Source organism: Colletes gigas, unplaced genomic scaffold (assembly GCF_013123115.1).
Source record: "Colletes gigas isolate AHSC1104 unplaced genomic scaffold, ASM1312311v1 Colletes_gigas_Sc00051, whole genome shotgun sequence".
Taxonomy (NCBI): domain Eukaryota; kingdom Metazoa; phylum Arthropoda; class Insecta; order Hymenoptera; family Colletidae; genus Colletes; species Colletes gigas.
The window spans coordinates 680,090-699,517 of NW_025106680.1; the positions used below are offsets into that span (position 1 = coordinate 680,090).

Here is a 19,428-nt window from a genome sequence, read left to right on the forward strand (position 1 = left end):
ACATATTTACATGAAAAATTTAAATCGCGTTCTATGATCGATCTTCGATATATCTGTCACGTATGAAAGTTTATCGTTGGTTAAGCCTTTTAAAAACCCCAGAAAAGTACTCTATTATCGATATCGTGTCAGTTAGGTTAATCCCTTACGTCAGAAAATATGCTCACGTGCTTTAAGTTTCGATCGATCCTTAAATAACCCGATGATTTCTCCCTGGATATTCTCCATAAGATTAAAGCTCGCAATTTCGAATCTGGGGTGATTAAGATTTCATCTTGGTCGGTGGCAATGGATTTTGATCCTAACTAATTAATTGATTCGATCTTTTATCGCGAATAACACGCTCGAAGAATCGGAATAAGAAATTTAGCGAATCCTGGACTGATTAATTACCGCAATAGTCAAGCAGCATCCGTTTTCGCATCGTAATTATGCTCTTCACGTTGCCGCGCAAAGCAAACCGTAAATTTTATTTAAAATTCAATTAAGCCCACCGTTCTCGAATGTTCATTCCCGTCACGGACGGTTGCTCCGAGTCTGGTATATACATTTATCGAATTAAGTTGCCCATAGTGGAATTTATAGTATAGCGTGTGGAACAAGTACAGCAACATAGTTCAAGTATACTCGAACGGATTCGTTAAACGATAACCTTGTTATGTGCAAGTCGCCAAAACGTGTCGTTTCCTACTGGAAAGCTTAAGAGGATGTTCACTTGTCTCAGGAGAAAAGAATTTTTGTTTGTTTTTGTCCGGAATATATGTGTAAAATATTACAATGAAACACAGAGTATGAACCGAGTAAACAGATGCTTGAAGTAGCTTGCACGAAGATAAAAATGTACTTGCCTTTGAAGCACGTACGAATGGACCGGTAAAAAATAAATAAAATTTATGTTTTACTGAAAAACTCATATGCCCATATGGTAACAATTTTTGTATAATATAGCAGTGCAGCGCAGATGATAAAATAAAAAAATTAAAAAATGAAATTCGTCAGATTAATAAGGTATGCCTGTTTAAATAATTATACATAAAATCCATTCTGTGCGTAGAGTCGGATACTTAAAAACCATTTGGAAGGAACGGCCGTCCCGTGCTACCATTCGTATCACAAAAGTTCACGCAGCTGTCGTAGACTTAATGGATATGACATTAAGCTAGATTGAGCTTTACTTTTTTGTCCAGAAACTTCCTTTTTTGGTAATTTTAACCCACTGCTGTCTTAGGGAGAACAGATAATCTGTCTCGTATTAAAGCTAACGTGGTACTAATGAGCGAGTAGAATGTGGAGTCGAGTTGTTTTTGCTCAGCTGAAAGCCTAGCAGAAGCAGACAAAAACGTTTAACCCGGTAGAACTCTCGATTGCTTTCAGAGCTGATCTTTCATAAACATTGAATGTCAGTAATATAGTTTTGCAAAAACAATTTCTCTAAAAATTTAGTCGGATTTCTAGCCAGAAATTGATATCAGAGCTGAACTTATGAATCTCTCCGTAAAAGTTGCATAAAACCGTAGTAAGTTTGCAACGTCAGATGTTGACCTAACACAAATTCAGTTTCTGGAACAAGTCTTCTGGGAAGAGCGAAAAGTGTCTGAAAAATATGCGCGATACAAGTTGTGCAAAGTAGAAGAGTGAAATCTGACCCACTGTACAGTAGTAGTATAGTATAAATTAAACATTACATTGTTATTTGTGATAACTGTTACGGCAAAACTACTGAAATTTTATAGAATATGTCGTCCAATGTGTGATCAATTTATAATCTCCTTCGTCAAGTCTGTTAAATTATATTTTCCTTTGCATAATTCTTTTTCCCCGTAGATGAAATAAAGTACATTATTTTTTTCTTTTTCTCATATTATACAAACTAAATTTTAATAATTATGCAGGGCAATTCTGTAAATTATTGGCAAGCTATTAATAGTTAATAGAGGATTTAATGTACCTAGCGGTCGTGATCTTGTTTAAAAAATAAGCGACAATGCTGCATAATTAAATCTTGTGTTTATTAATATGAAACTATGGTGGCGGTAATTCGACGACAAGAATGAATGCTCAGAGTCAATGGAATATTTAATAATTATTTGTCACCGTTTATTAATGAAAACAGAGAAGTAGATTGATCATTCTGTCAAGACAAAGCCGCTGTTCATACCATTCAAGTAATAATAGCACACGTTGATGCGTTAAAATTGCTAGCATGTTATCCGGACCAAAATCCGATTGAAAACATGTGGAATATTATTGTTCAAACAGTCCGCATTCATAACAAATAATATCACACCACATCCAAGTTAAAAAGTGCAATTGTAACAATCTGGATCGAGGTACAAAGCACAACATTTTAACAGGAAAAATTGAAAGTACGAAAAATCGAATAACTGAAATTATTATAACTCATTGAAATTAAAAGGAGATTCACGTTTTATTGTTACATATATAAATGTATACTTTTTTACAAAAATTTGGATCACTATGCATTTGGTTAGAGGTTCCAAGAACTTGTAGGGGTAGTTGATGTTGCATCGATAAGAGAAAGATATACATAAATATAGTTTTATTTTCTGGAAGGCTTTTTAAAATATTGGAACGTGTAGCGTACTCGGCGTAATGTGTAATCATCCTATCGAATAATAAATTGGTTACTTCCTTCACATTTCACGTTTCTAATTTTTCTCGGACGTATGTGAAACGTAATAACTCTTCCGAGACTTTTGAACGGCAATATACCTGCTCGATTGTCGTTTCACTCCTAGTACGCGTATCCATAAAGTACGTCTTCCTTACTTTCTAAATTTTCGCATAAATCCTTCTGAATAATATTTCTAGGGCTCTATGGAATCTAACCTTACGATGACTTCCGGAAAGTTTGATTTCTGGATTCGTTCGAGACTTCTCTCGCATTTAAATTTCATCACGTCTGCGTTCCGCGAATTTGTAATATTTATGAAAAGGGAATATCGCTGCAAAAAATATTCTGCGCATTTTTACTTATTTCTACTGTGAAAATAAAATAAAATGTTTTCGTGAAAACATGGCAGAAATAACGAAATTTATTAAAAATTCATTTTGATGCTAATACTATGTTATTTACTCGAGTAATACATTAAAATGCGTTTTTTTTTTAGTCGAAAATTTACTATCAAGTTAGTTATAGTAAATTAAAAGTACAGACAATCTAATAATGTATGTTGTCAGAGCCAGAAATCCTTATAGGGTTAAAATGCGACTCGCTCCTTGAGTAATAAATTAAAATACGTTTCTTTATTTTTCGAAAATTTACAAACTGTCAAGATAGTTATGGTAAATTTAAACTATAGACAATCCGAAAATGTATATTATCAGACCTAGGAATTCTCATAGGGTTAAAAGGCGACAAAAGAAATTTTTTTTAGACTTTCACACGAGTACATCCCTTTAAAATTTCAGCTGGACAACACAAAACTTGTTACGTTCTGCGCTCGAGTGCACCTCCTCTTTTTAAAAATTTCACTACAGCGCTTGTCCCACACACTATACGCCTGCACCGAGGAAAATGTATTGTCGTCTTACCTGGACGTTTCTTGGCTAAAGAAGCCTTACTGCCGCATAGGGTATCTTCTAACTTTCGACAAGGTTCTCACAGTAAGCTTCGTTTCTTACAACATCGTGCACACAAATCGCCGTCCGTCGTAGCACACCCAAAGAAAAATTACAAAACTATCGAAGTTTAAAACGTAGAACGGTTACAAAGAGCGAAACGTTAAAGTTTTCTTTCTCGTCGAGTGTTTGTTCGTTAACATTTTTCGACGCTTTAACGCGAATGAACAAATATTTCTTTTCTTATCGCGACACACCGTTTATGTAATTAGGTCGCGTTTCATCGGGATTGAATTGTCCGAAACCGCGGACGTACAATCGACTCCGCGTATGCTTTTCATTTTTAATCGATTAAATCTCTTGATTCAAGCGCGGCAGCAATTTCGGCCGCGAAAAGCGATTTATAATTCAACCTTTTCCGACGGTGCTGGTACAGATATACGCCTACGTAATTACCAATCGACGGATTCGAATACTTGTGTATATTTGCGATTACTTAACCTGTTTCTACATTCTTTATTTTTACGGTTTAACTGTTCGACACTGCCCCACCAATATGCATTATTGAAATATTATTATAAAGTCAAAATTAAATTAAGAAATTTTCTTTATACGTCTCGTAACATTTTTACAGGGGAGGAGAATAATACAGTCGTAGATCACCGTGAACGACAAAGAAAATGTGTGAAGTTTGGAAAACGTTAATTGTTTTCGTGGTGATTGCAGGGAGAAGGTACTGGACATCACAGTCTTTAAAATAGCTTTCGTTTGATATTGTAAAGTAAAGTCAACGGATGGAAGTTTGTTTTTTTTTTTTTTTTAATTAAAGATTGAATTGCAGTACCGATGGTACTGCGAGATATAACTGTCCCGGAACGTGGCAAAGTGTGGTAGCAACGACGCCGTCGCTGTCCCGCGCGATACTGAAAGCTTCGAGGTTCGAGGTTCGAGCTTTCATTCATAGTCGCCAGCCCGTGAGCAGTCCGAGATATCCGGGTTTCGCGCAGGCGTTACATCCACTTCCGTCGGTTCCTTTTCGTCTTGAAAATGCCAATGGGACAAGGGGAACGTTTTCTTATACAGCACGATCTCGTTTCAATTCGCGAATCGATGCTTCTTGAATTAATAACCGTCTTTCTGCTGCGATATCGAAAGTGTAAATCACTGCATTCGTCATCTTAACGCATTGACTGCCTCGTCTGTTGTGTGAAAATTTAATGGTAAAAGCACGAAAAAAGAAAACGTCATATAGTAAAATGGGCGATGTGACTTTTCACTAAAGAGCTAAAAAAATTAACTCTCAAGATTGGATGTTAAAGAAAATAAATCTAGACAGGACTATTGAAAACAAAGTTTCGTTTCCCTGGACGATTTGTGATCAAATTGTTCTGGCATTCTAAGGCTGGGTCCTTATTAATGTCGTACGTAATTAACAGGTACTGTGCAACTATGTACGTTAATTTGTTGCTTGTCGTATAGTATACATGGCGCCTACATGAAGATGTATGATTGCACAGTTATTGATTTGCGTAGAATGTAAACCAACTATTGTATGGAATAAGTCGCGTGTACACATATACAATTTGTTTGTTCATGACATAAATTGACTATGTAATTGTTTTTCAAAACTTCGGAAACTTTCGTAATCAGTGCTATTAGCTACTAAGTCACGATCGTAGTATCGAGCAGCTGCAACATATAAGCCTGGGACTATCGTACTGTTGCAAGTGATTGTGGGCAACCCAAATTCGTACACGAGACAAGAATTCGATATAGGAATACGTTGAAGCTGCAATTAAGATAATTTACAAGGATATTAGTACGGATAAATTACCGAAACGCTGCAGAAATACTAATTAAGGTGTGAATTCCGTGATCCGATCGTTGGATCCAAAAAGACTTTTTAAAGACATGAAGACTTTAAAAAATTTTATATAATTTCGTTAACACGTTGACTGCTAAACCGTAATATTTTTTAGAAGCCAAAACTTTGACTTTATACAATTGTAACCTAACTAAAATTCATGAATCCTATTAAAATTTATCTCCTTCAACATTTCAACTTGATAATTAATTGCTTTAGTTCCATAATAAAAAATCCTGCCACCCATATACGGATGACGTGGCAGTTAAAATGTTAAAAAATGGCCACGTTACATTGTAGCGACGTCCTCTGTTAATTAGACATTTTTTAATTTTTAAATTTCTGCTTTTATTGGTATTAAATGCATTTTCTGTTCCGTTGTCTTTTTACAAGAGATTTTATATTGTTAACAAAATTTGTAGTATCTGTTCTATATGATCGAACAATATACTTTCAAAAACCCTGGCTCGAACGATACACAAATATCTCTTGATACAATTTCACCCTGCCTGGTCAATTTCGATCAGGTACACCGATAATCTGTCTTATTATCGAGGAACAATAAACCTTTGACAATGGAATACACGAAGGTAATTGCGTTCTCGATATGTGGAACAAGACTGTTAAGGTTTTGCCATTATTATATTATTGAATTCACACCATAAAGAGGTGAGTAAGAGGATGTAAATAATGTTTTGCTACGACTTTGATCTACACGTATCCTCTTGAATAGAACATTTCATCAAGAATCAAGATAACACTTTCAATCACTAAGATAATAGGTGACGATAATCGAGCGGACAAACACTCCTTCGATACTCTCTTGCGATTAGTACTAATCCTTGAAATTACAAAAAATCAAATTCCGTATTAATAAACAAGCACGGCATTAAATCCACCTTATATTTCTACAGAAAACTAACGCAAACGCAAAAACATTTTGCCCAGTCTAGCAATTTGTACGCTCAAATTTTTTACAGTATTGTATAATAAATATTTTGTATACATTCTTTCTGACATATCGTTGGTGTCTCTTAAAAGGTTTTCCTTGTCCAAAGCTTAAGTAACAACCGAAAAGGACGAAACGCTGCCCTCTGAACCGTTGATTTAAATTATTCATTAAATAATCCACGCACAAATTCGACTAAACTTCAATTTTCTCCACAACTGTAAAAAAATCCCAAAGAAACAATTCGACTTGAACTTTGTTGATAACTATATTTCCGTTGCCTGACCTCTCAATTGTTTCCACGACCGTATTTGTGCGGATAGAGACAAACGTTGTGGTAAAAATGTCCCCAAACGAAGTACCTAGCTCCTTCGTCTTCGGTATCTCCAAAGTAGCGTGCCCCCCTCGAGGTCGATGGGTTAAATCTCGGATGAAATCGCTCGAATGCTATTGGCATCCATCGTTACGATTACACTGAGCCGTCGAGGCGGATCGAAGTGGGGCGGCGTTGATAAATACGTACCGGCGAGGCTTCGGTGCTTCAACGATTTATCGAGTGTATACGGAGCCACGATCTTCGTTAAACCGGAAAGTCGAGAGAATCGAATCCGTGACTCGTGCAGAGCTCACCTCCTGTTTGTATCGCGTCGACGGTTTAAAGCGTTTTCGAATTGTTTCGAAATCTGACGCTACGATGCGTGCCCGCGTCGAGTTGCAACGACAGCGCACAGTGGTCTAAGCGTTTCCCGCGATGTCGATTTCGCTGCTCGTACGAGAGAAAAGATTATCGTTTCGCAAGACGGTCGAAAATATGGTACAAACGACGCGATCTTATCTGTGAACGCGTGCAACAAATAATTTAAGGCGTTTCGAGGAGAAACCGTTCGTTCGTGCTTCGCGTCGGTATACAACAGTTTTAAGAATGTCTCAAAAAGTGAGGACCATGATCCAAGAGAAAAGTGAGTTTTGTGGTTGTTCAATTATTCGTTGAAGAGTAAATTCAAATAGTAACGGATCAAATATTTTGAGATAGGAGTGGGAAGTAATAGTGACATCAATGAGAAGTTAGTATCGACGTAGATTTTTAATTTTGTTGTTTCGTTTTTGATTTTTGATTAAATAGAAAAAAATTTTGGTTTAGAGACATTTACGCCAATAGCTTAAATGATAAATTGGTTCGCTCACTTTTGGAGTTGTAATGTACTCTCGAGTCGTCCAAGTTCGTTAATTTGGAAATGTTTGTTTCAAGTTCTCGGTTTCGTCTATCGGATCCAGAAACATTGAATTTACTTGGGTCTGCAAATGTGACATCGTTTACTGTTGCTCCGCATAAACAAACTGTTCGACAAATATTGATATTTCCCAGTGATTTACTTTATTTATGCATGGATTTTTACGAACCACTTTACTTTCTCAATCACATTCTTTCAATGTTAAGCGGATTATTGTATAGGATATCGCAGTCGGGAGAAGCTGTATCTAAAAAGCGATTAAAAATGGATAAAAGTGCTCATAATTTAAATATAATCTGTAAATAATTTCATGCATTTTTCATTCATTCATACACCTGGAAAATGCAGTTGCACCTTTTTTTGAAATAGAACTTCGTAGTTTTTTATTTTAATGGGCGATTTAAAAATAACAGAAAAATGAAATAACTGAAATACACAGTAGTTTTTAGGCCACTCTAATACCGACTGAATTTGTTTTTCCTCTCTTTCGATGAGAACAACTGGTTGAGTATCAAACGTATCATTTTTGGCTTTACTTCCCGTTTACTCTATTTATACTTTTAATACCAACGTATTTTTGTGCCATACCTCTTAAAAAAAAACAGGCGCATACACGAGTGAAGCTTATATTTACAAACGATAGTGAGCAATTTAGTCGATTTTTTAGGAACGAATAATTAGACATTTATATCTTACGATTTTACCATCCAAAGTAAGTGTTTCAAATCCCTATAAACCATCGAAATAATTGATAATGGTTCATTCCTACTGTCACGCACAGATTTTTTTTTGTATTGTAATTCAATTTTCTTTCAACCCTCGATACGTCAGTCACGCGAAACGATACTCACGAGTCTCTCTTGGAAATTAACAAAATCGCTTGTGTTTTTGTATTTCAAGTGTCTTGGTGCAACAAAGACACTTGCTGTAAGTACGTGAAACAAAAGCTACCGGTTCTCGCGTGGTCGACGGCCTATGAACTCGCATGGTTGCCTCAAGACGCGCTGGCAGGTTTCACGGTCGGCCTGACCGCCATTCCTCAAGGTATTGCTTACGGTATCGTGGCTGGATTGAGTCCAGAGGTAAGTACGAGAGAAACAACGATTATTCGACTCTCGAGTCGTAAATCTAAAAAAATTCAGTGATTCATGAAGTGACCATATATGTAGGAAGCTTAAATGTACTTGTCATCGGGCTAAAGAAAATCTATACATTATTCTTCGATCCAATCATCAATTAAAATTTAATATAAATGTATAGGCACGGACTTTACCAGTTTTATATTTATAACATGCTAGTTTTAGAAAGGGAAAAAAATGAATCAATTCTATTTACATTCAAAATTTGTTCTTCGAATAAAACGCTGGTGCATAATAGGTCAAAGGGGGTAAAATCGAGGTTTGAGTAATACTGTCTTAAAATGCTACACCTAGCATTAGCAAGTCTCTACTTGGAACATGAACCGACTATATGGTCTCTCTCGACATCGAAATATATCATACTCTTGGAGAGAGTGCCACATAAGTTTCTGAGGGTAGCAGCTTGCAGATTAGGTCAACATATGTCTATACTTGACCATAATTATGAACCTTTACTCATCACGCTTAACCTAGTTGATTAATCGTTATATAACTGGCAGTGGTGGTAATTTTCACCGGTACCAAAAACTAAAAAATCTCGAAAAACAGAACTTTATTTTAATTCGTAAATAAAAATAAAAACACGATTACACATATATTTATCGTAGGTATGTACATATGTTCCATTAAAAAAAATAATGTTTATATGTTATGTACACCTATGAAACCATTGAACTTCTCGACTGAAACATTTTTTATCGTCACTGTTTCGAAGATACAATTTGACTAAATCAGATTTGATTAATAACCTGACAATAATTAATAATAATAATTATTATTCGTAGTAAGTTAGACGAAACTTCTTGTGCTTTGTTGTCAGTATGGGTTGTACGCGTCGTTCATGGCTTCGTTCGTATACATTATCTTCGGTTCATGCGACAGCATTACCATCGGACCTACAGCTATCATGGCAACAATGGTGCAGCCATTGGTGACGAATTACGGTCCCGATATAGTTGTGTTACTTTCCTTTTTGAAAGGCTGCATCATCGCGGCGCTCGGTCTGCTTCACTTGGGTGAGTGGATTCAATCGACAGATTTATTATCGATCGACGAAACGAATATCGTCGCGAACCGTGGATTTCAGGTTTTCTGTTAGATTTCATTTCGTTGCCCGTGATCGCGGGCTTCACGACGGCAGCGGCGATCAACATAGCCGCCTCGCAGTTCAACCCGTTATTGGGAATATCCATTAGAAGCGAAGATCTCGTGGACGCCTTATATAAGATGTTTTCGAATCTCGATAAAGTCAGATATCAAGACACGGTGCTGAGCCTCGGAACGATAATCGTCTTAGCTTTGCTCAAGGTATTGTACTATCTCTTTAATCGAGTAATCGCGGTCATAAGATTAACCGAATCGGCCCAAAAATGTTTTACGCTCTATGCACGTTGAAAGATCTTGGGAAAACGGGAAATAATTAAACTAGGGCAGATAGCTGCAGTGTATCGGGAAGGGATTGAAATTCATTTCTAAATCTGTTGGTAATGTTGCGAGTGAGACGAAAATGGTAATGGGGTTTCGAGAGCCCAGAAAAATGGGCCTAAAAAATACATTGGGTGAAAGATCTACTCGTATACCTCGTCTCTGACAATACTCTAGAATCTTTGATGAATCAATGAGAATCAAAACTAACCTAGTGAAGAAGCTCTATATTTATGATGACCTATGCAAGGGGGATCGCAGCCAAGTAGCTAATATTATTTAGTTTTTAATTAATAATTGCATTACGCAGCTAAGAGTGGTACGATTATTAATTAAACGCTAAATAATATTACCCAAGTCTCACCACGTGGAGGTTGCTGCGAATGGAGACCCGCCCTAACCGAATCCTAACCACCCTCCATTAATAAAGATCTTCTGTGACCAACGATCGTTGATCGAAGAAGAAACAATCGAAAGTGCAACCAACGAAAGAAGCAACCAATGAATGGTGCAACCAACGAAGGAGCAGAGTTTTAAAAACGTTAATCACGATCGACTACTCAATTTTTGGCGAGCAACGTTAACGTTTCTCTTACATCGTGATACTTCCGGTCGTCTAATGTTTCTATTAAATTTGCCACAAGAATTTACCTGGGCGTCGAAATGGCACGTGGCAGCAAAAGATTGCATGGGCCCTTACTCTAGCGCGTAACGCTTTAGTGGTTGTCGCAGGAGCTACCATGGCGTACATTTTTAAACTGAACGGACAAGAACCCTTTAAGCTAACTGGTGAGATTATATCGACACAGAAAATTCCGTTCTGCGCCGTCGTTAATTGTCGAGAATTGATGAAACAGAGTTGTAACGATTTTTAGGAACGATGGGTGAAGGGTTACCACCGTTCGGCCCACCACCCTTCTCTATCACTGCCAACAATCGTACGTACGATTTCCTAGAAACGATATCGTCGATGGGAACAACGCTTTTTTCCGTTCCAGTGGTATCTACGATCGAGCACATGGCGATAGCGAAAGCTTTTGGTACGCTCCACGTTTGATCTACACAGCTAGCGAAACAAATCTAGCGAGTTACTTACGTAAATCGTTCCGAGAAACCTGATAAGCGGCACCCTTGATGTTTATAAACCGTTGGATACATTTTCCCTTTGCGATTGCAGTCTGTTTGCTATAAGATTCATACTTGTTAATAATGCACATAATTTAATAATTTAACGATCTCGAATGCACTGAATCATTCAACAAAATACATATTGCTCGTCTCTGACAAACTGCCTGTACCAACGCTGAAGCTCTTAATCGCTTAGCTTTAAATTTTTTTTACAGAATTTAGTCACAAAATAGTTATTTTTATTTCTTCTGTAGCTTTAATAACAAGGAACAATTTTGTAAATAAATACCATAAATATTTACCGTGACAAATTACTGAAAAAGTTTGATTCGAAGAACGGTTGAATGTAATTAGAAATAACTAGAACGTTCCGTTTTATTACTGTTGGATATCAAATATGTGCTCTGCGCATATATTACTTTGATTGAGAATAATATTTACAAGTTCGCCATTAAAATAAAAGCTAAAGCATTCTGCTGGGTTTGTATAATGTTAAATTAAAGCCAAGTCGATAAATAGTTTCCGAGAAGAGTTAAACGCAAGTTTGAAAAATTCGATTTCGTGAAGACTGCGTTTAGAGTTTAACGAGGATCGATCAGTCTGGGACGCAAAACTGACGAGGCTGGAACACGCTCCGGAGGAAACGTTTTATTTTTATCACAGTTTCGAATTTCCTCTTGAAATTTTAGGACCGTAATCTCAGGATTTGTAAATTTGCGACAACGCAAAATTAAGAATATCCTTAGAGCTTTGGCGTTGAAAACAAAATTACTAAATCAGCCCCTGAATTTTTAACGCGCTGCAGTCAGAGATGCTACAGCCTTGGCACCCTGCAGTTCATACGAGATCGCTATATTTGTTTCACCATGAATACGATATCTCAGAACATACGGGTAGCCAGAAGTGTAAGTCGAAATGAGCTTCGAATGTAAAGCAGGATCTCGATTCTTGTGAGAATCCCGAATGCAAACCGAGAACCCGATTCTTTCGAGAATCTCGAATGTAAACACTGATCTCGCTTCTTCCAAGCCGCTCACCTTTTTCAAGCTGCTCGTGTATAATAGAAATTCTTGTACGATACTATGGGTTCTTTCCTGACATGCTATTCTTTTGAACAGCTTCGGTGCGTTTCGAACGGTTAAAATGTTTCCAACAGCTTTCTGATAAAGCGGAGAAATTAGATTCCTATTGTAAATCACTGTTCTTCTTTTCTTGTTGCACGCTATTGTTCTCGTTACGTCAGTGTTTTTATCGAATTCGTATTTTACCGAACAAAAGGATTTGATTGTCACGCATTTCAAAAATACACACGAATGGATCGAAAAAAATGGAATCCGGAATGGAGTTTTATTCGTGATTCTCCCAAAAGTCTTAATCATTTGTGACGAGATTTTTCTACCGTGCATTTATCGAAGCTCGAACAACTCAGTTGATTTGATAAAAAAATAGTTAAACGATGCGATTTGAGTTTAGCGATGGGAAAAACTTTGGACGCTACGCAAGAAATGTTCGCGTTGGGAGTGTGCAACGTCTTTGGATCCTTCGTTCGATCGATGCCAGTTACTGGTTCATTTACCCGAACGGCCGTCAATCATACATCCGGGGTCAAAACAACATTCGGAGGCTTGTTTACGGGTGAGTGAAAATGTAAATTTATGATTACATTCTCTCCTGTTTAATATGTTGGTTACCAAATGGCGAGACAAACCTCGTTTCGCGCCTCGTGGCACTGTGCAGATAATGTAAACACGATAAGCGTGTTCGTACTAATTGTAAATCTATTTTCTCTATGCAACATTATTGAAGAACGAAGAAACATTTTCTGTTCTTTTTAATTTCGCTGTTTCTCGTCTCTATCGATTATCCCGAAAATTATGGTTGTTATTTTCAGGTTGTCTGGTGCTGCTCGCGGTCGGTCTGTTGACCACTACTTTTCGTTTTATTCCGAAAGCCACGTTAGCCGGAATTATTATCAGCGCCATGTACTATTTGATCGATTTCACGACATTCGCTTTGTTGTGGCGTGCCAAGAGTGAGTAAACATTTAATATTTGACCGCTACAATGCAATTCTTTGTTTAACCCTCCACAGATCGATATAGATTTACTGTTGTTTTAATTGGGTTAAAAGAAACTGAATGAACGACTTAAGAAAAGTTAAAAGATGTCTTTCAAACATTTTCTAATACTTTCGCGTATATGAATGTTTGAAGATGTTTCCTCGAATGTTAATGCCATTCAGAAACGTGGTTATCTTCCAGAGACTGACTTCCTCTTGATGATTATTACTCTACTATTTTGCGTGTTCCTAAAACTGGAATGGGGAATCATTATTGGCATTGGCTTGAATCTACTGCTATTATTGTACTTCTCCACACGACCCTCCGTCGACACCGCGACCGAGCAGGTATTCAATGAGAATCCTCCATTCTGTTTCGTTATTTCCAATACGCCAGAGATGGGCAGAATTCTATTCAAACAATAGAACGCGAACAGAAACTCCGTACAACGATTTAATCGCAACAGTTATTCGGATGAAATGTTATTCGTTCAAAGTGAAACGTACGTAATTTGTATAATTTGGCTTGTAATTTTTATTGAACAAACGGAGGATCGAAAGTTGTTAATCTTCTATTTATTATTCGAAATTTGTTACTCAGACGGGAATTTTACCCATCTTCGCGATAAAAGTCTACCCAAAAGTTAAGAAACATGTTATATAACATTACGCAGAACTTCGTAAATGTTACTAGTTTCATTATTTAAGAACATAGACGGTCCCATGCTATTCGTATCGTGGTAGTGTGATATCAATGAGCTCTTTGCTTTAATAACAGCTTGGCATTTAGCGTCCCAAGCTGGAGTACTACTGTCCCCTGGAGAATATACTCGGCGTCACTTTGCCTCCACTATCACGTGTGTATGTATGACGTTTCAACTCCCAACCGGTAGAATATACATCACCAATGTCATCCTACCAATTGGAAGCCTCTATGATAGTATGGACAAATTTTGTTTCGTTGTGAGTATATCTCTAAGGGACAAATATCTCAACTCGACACGTGGCATTGAATCGACTAATTTTAATACAGTGGGCCATAGTAGAAACCACATGTTCGTGATTTATCGTGGTAATTAATTTTTATTATTCGATGGCCGCGAAATCAAACATTTTTTTATCTTACGATACATTTAAATAACACTTGCATTTCTTCGTGGATACGTGATTTTTAAAATGAAAAATAAACAATAGTTTACAAGAAATAAAAGTTTGTCAAAGTATTCAGACAAAAAGAAAGTGTTTTTCTACGATATCGTGTCGAAGTTGAAGATTCGTGAATCTTCATGGTATTTTGTAACATAATCCACCTTTCATTTTCTGGTTGTAACTTACCGTATAATTTGTACACTTGTCCTCTTCGATGAATTACGCGTAATTGTTCGTCCAACCTTCGCGACCATGTTAGAAGCGAATGATTGAGTATGTCCTTTGCAAACTATAATTAATTTTCCATTGCATAATGCCTCTAGTCTGAAGCCCAGCAAATTGAATCCTTCTAAAGTTTACAAGTTTTACAAAGACATCTAGCAATCTGTAGGTTGAGTGACCTATTTACTTTCAGTAGTAATTAATAGATCCATAAATAACAAAAAACTAATTGCATTTTATAAATTTTGAAAGGTAAAATCCATGTACAATATTAAAATTATAAAATTCGTGATTTATTTATCATTGATATAGCGAATGTTAATTATAACGAGGAATATTTGTCGCTCCTCTGGTGCTCGTTCCAAATTGGACTGTAATTTCATTTAGAATTCCTTACGACAACTCGAGTAAATCTAAAGTTTCTTAACTTTCGCCCGTGAGTGTACGTTTAAAGTGTCGTTATCTTTCGATGTACGCCTGTGAAGAACTGTTCTTTGCACAGGTAGGAGATGAAACCGTGATACGAGTTACGCCTGAAGAGTCTGTTGCCTTTCCAGCAGCGGAGACCTTCCGAGCTACCATTATGAAGCTAACGGAAAAGAATCAGTGCAATGTTCTCCTTGACTGTAAGAACTTAAAGAGGATCGACGTTACGGTCGCAAAGGTATTTAAGTACCGACATCTCGTTCAACTAAACCAATGCTTTCCAATAGGTGTAACGCGCAGGAATCGAACGAAACTGTAAACTTTTAGAAATAGAAGTTGTTCGGTGAATTTTTTAAGTTTAAATTAATAATAATTTACTCGTAAGACAAAATGTTTTCTATGTCAAAACGATTGTTATCTTCTAGAACCTGAAACTGTTGGGCAACGATCTGCAGCTTCGTGGACGAACCATTGCTTGCGTGAACTGTTCGAAGAACGTCGAAGCTGTCTTGAAGGTCGTCGCCCCAAACCTATGAACCGCACCGAAACCAATGAAAATGCGTACGACTGCCACGAAAGCCAAGACAGTATGTTACACGTGTCTGTACAGCCTTCAAATGTGGCGTGGATCCAATTCGATTCAGCCTTTTATCGAGATTCAATAACATTCCGATATACCTGTCTCGTGCTACAGAACGACTTATTGCTTTCGCGTAGTTCTAGTCCCTTGAGCTGCTCAAGTACGTAATATCGTTCTTTTCGAATCGATTTTCCATCCGATGTATCATGATCAAAAATAATAATTCATCCCAAGAAAACATCCCAGCTCTTCGACTCCCTTTGTCCATTTTATGTTTACAAAGAGTTGTTAAAATTACACTGGCCAATACAAATTTTGTTTTGTAATACCCATTGCAGCCTTTGAAAAACACGATCGTTCTTGGCTTTAAACAATTTCATCGTAGAGTATTTAAGGCATGAGTACGAAATATGTGTTCCACAACGTTGTTAAAGAATAGATAATAAAGAATAAAAATTGATCAAACTAATAAGATTTTTTTTCAGACAAAATAAATACGCATATACGAAATGTAAAATTTTATTCATAAATTATTTGGATACTTTTACTCGTAACAATTCTACTAAATGTTTTGCGACGTTATCGACAATGATTAGTTTGTGGAATTTCGTTTGCCCCGGTCATCTGTTAGCCTTTATTTAACAAGACAAACGCGATTTCAACTAAGACTGTTAAATGAGCTGTCGAAATTTGGATATACAGTCAACGAGAGCTAATCGGCTTTGCGGATGCAGACTAAGTACAAATTACGATCGATACTTGACCACGATATCCTCACATTTACATCTGCATTTTATTAGAATATCCTATCCTTCCAATATACGTAACTCTCCAACAAAATCTCATGCAAAAGTGCCACGAAAGTCTTTATTTCATGGTTATTACTGTCTCTAGATTGTCTCCATTTCATTTATTACTTATCTTATAACAGCATTTTTAGTCGAATCTCGTTGCTTACGCATATACATATTTTAATTACATTTTATTTTCATAGATATTTCGGTGGATACTTTCACGAGTACGTAATTAAAATGTTTAATAATAAAAGCACGTTACAGGTATTCAACGCATATCGTATAGAAACGCGCAGTATTCGCTAGGAAATTGATAACATTATCGAATGGAATAACGTATAATCCGTAATCATCCCAGAGCATAAACGTGCAATTTTTTACCGGGCGTACTTTTCAAACATTATCGGATAATTGAATTATAAGAATTGCAGTTGTAAACATTTCGATCGATAATAAGTGACAATTTTGAAAGAAAGAGAAAAGAAAAAATCACCGTTGCTTAGTGTCAACTTATTTTCGGGACATTAAACAGGAAATCGGTAGATTGGTACACTGAAATCTTGGCACAGAAGCCAACACACACGTTAGACGTTCGTTGTAATTCCTAAATCGATTGGGTGTACACTTTCGATGTGATCGTCCATCGTTTCGTTCTCCAACAGTATCCAGTAACAGTACTTGCAATATCTTCGACGATGAAACTTGACGTGTGTCGATAGCGATAGCAAAGTGGCAATTTGCTCGTGACAGAAATTGCACTCGAATCCCAATGGTCGCTGCTCTGAAAGCTAACATTCAAACGTTCGCCTGTTTAGATTGATCTTGGGAAAATAGCGCGACTGTACAAAAGTATATACGATGTCTTTTTAAACCTATTCCTTATCTATTGTGAGAACGTTAAATACTTGTGTAAGCATAAACATTGACATCATACATAATAGAGGAAAAGAACGAATGAAAAATAACTGACACTTGGACCCTTGGAAATTTACTTACACATACAATTTCACTCATTAATAACTGCTGTAATTGCAACAAAATTACTTACGTTCGTGGCGTCGCCGCTACTTCTGTAGTTGTTCTTTTCCGAAATCACCGTGTACTGTGGTATTTTCGAGTCGAGACTTTGTTTACGTCGCAGCTGTAGCGGTAATACGATTGGCAATTTACCTTCTTCCAACTGGAATTACGTTTTTTATTTATTCTACGTATTTGTAGCAAAACACTGATTCTCATTGTCAGAGGAAAAACAACCACACTTCGTAGATGCGTGAAAAGACGTACAGTAATATAACGCATAATGTCTCAGATCGAAACTGTATCGGAACATTTTAAACACATTAGCCGTCGTTATACGGGTCGTTTGCTTTTGTACGTATCAGAAACGAGAATGAAAACTGTAAGAGCGAGTGAGATACATTTAAGAGGGACAACCATGTTACAGAGTAAAAAGTATCGAAAATTTCTTCTCATATTTTTGAAAAGTTTAATTATGTAAAATTATATTCCTCAAATTTTATTTCGAGATTTAAAAATCTAATGAAATTATAGAATATTTTCTATAAATTCTTTATATACTTTGAATTTTGAAAGTACATTCGTAGATATACTGTTTTCTTTAATTTTGTTATTTATTTTCATTTTATGTTATTAAAACTAAAAAATGTTTCGTTAAGAGTAGGTCTTTCAATGTTAAATAACTATTGAAGTTTTAATTTAAAAAGATTATATATAAATTTATTATTATGTAAAATTATTTTTACTAAATTGCATGAAATATTGTTACTCCGTTAACAATTTCGTAATATTTAAGATTAAAATAAGTTATCGGTTGAAGAATTAAACTACTATTTATTAGTGAAATATGTAATATTTCAAATAATGTTATTTGAAAACTCCCGCGGTCTTTTACATTTAACGCGGAGTAATACACACGTCACGCAGAAAGTAGTGCGAGTTCCGATAGTTAAAGGAACATAAGAATGTAATGAATTTAAATTAATTATTGCATAAAATATTTGTAAAAAATTATACACGAGTAAAAACGACTTCAAATTAATTAATTTTATTTACACAAGTACATTCAGTGTCAACTCAAACGATTTTGGCATGCTACGAGATACACGAAAGGCGCGAACTGTGTTCTGGCTCGTGATTGGTAGAATCCATATTGCGAAACTCATTCTACCCAATCGTAGGTCTGGTACTTACTGCGCATTCGCAATATGGACAGTTCGTTCAAGCTAGGCATTTCAAGAGCACCGTTTTCGTTTCAAACGTTCCAATATAGGTTCTTATCTTTCTCGTAAAATAGAAATAAAAGTGCGGGCTTAGTTTTTAAATAAGTTAAGATCTCTCGTATCACAAATTTGACGTGATTTACTAAATTTCATGAGATTCGTTTCGCTATTCACCATAAATTTTTCGCGGGTATACGTGACGCCATGTTAATTTCTTGTACCGGTATCGTGAGCTTCGTTTCAAATGTTCCATTCCTATTACTACATACATACGTATTTGTCAGCGTTATTCATTTCGGCTGATCTTTATACAAATTCGCGATTAAAACAAGCAAGAGGAAGTGCTTTGTACAAATTTCATAAATACGTAAGAAGAAAGGCAACGAGCAAGAATGAAGACTAGCACAACTTACCTTTCTAGAACTTTGAATCGGTGGACGGATGTCGTACACGAAATCCTTCTTCGTCATCTTTTCACTGATGTTTCGATTACATCGCAGATTATACTTCGTCGCATCCCCTGACATCGAATCTGCCAATGAATTTCTGTAGCCCTGGTGAGTGTTCATACTTTACAAATACTACCATTTGTTTCTCAGTCATATTATATGTTTAGATGCTCATTTGCTAAACCGCGGAG

General features: G+C 36.4%; 2 protein-coding genes across 2 annotated transcripts; one reads left to right on the forward strand and one right to left on the reverse strand.

Annotated features, from left to right (window-relative positions):
• Positions 1–7,314: 7,314 nt before the first annotated feature.
• Positions 7,315–16,001, forward strand: LOC122403381 (sodium-independent sulfate anion transporter-like). The gene is made up of 11 exons (XM_043406876.1): positions 7,315–7,354; positions 8,528–8,709; positions 9,587–9,782; positions 9,854–10,074; positions 10,836–10,980; positions 11,067–11,231; positions 12,793–12,954; positions 13,211–13,351; positions 13,580–13,725; positions 15,251–15,412; positions 15,600–16,001. Exons 1-11 carry the CDS (start codon positions 7,318–7,320, stop codon positions 15,708–15,710), a joined length of 1,668 nt encoding a protein of 555 aa, XP_043262811.1. The 5' UTR covers positions 7,315–7,317; the 3' UTR covers positions 15,711–16,001.
• A 1,063-nt stretch (positions 16,002–17,064) lies between these two features.
• LOC122403391 lies at positions 17,065–19,357 on the reverse strand. Its single transcript, XM_043406888.1, has 3 exons — positions 19,202–19,357; positions 17,597–17,728; positions 17,065–17,336 (listed from the first exon to the last, which is right to left on the reverse strand). The coding sequence occupies exons 1-3, from the start codon at positions 19,355–19,357 to the stop codon at positions 17,133–17,135; spliced, it is 492 nt and encodes a 163-aa protein (XP_043262823.1). The 3' UTR covers positions 17,065–17,132.
• Between the last annotated feature and the right edge of the window lie 71 nt (positions 19,358–19,428).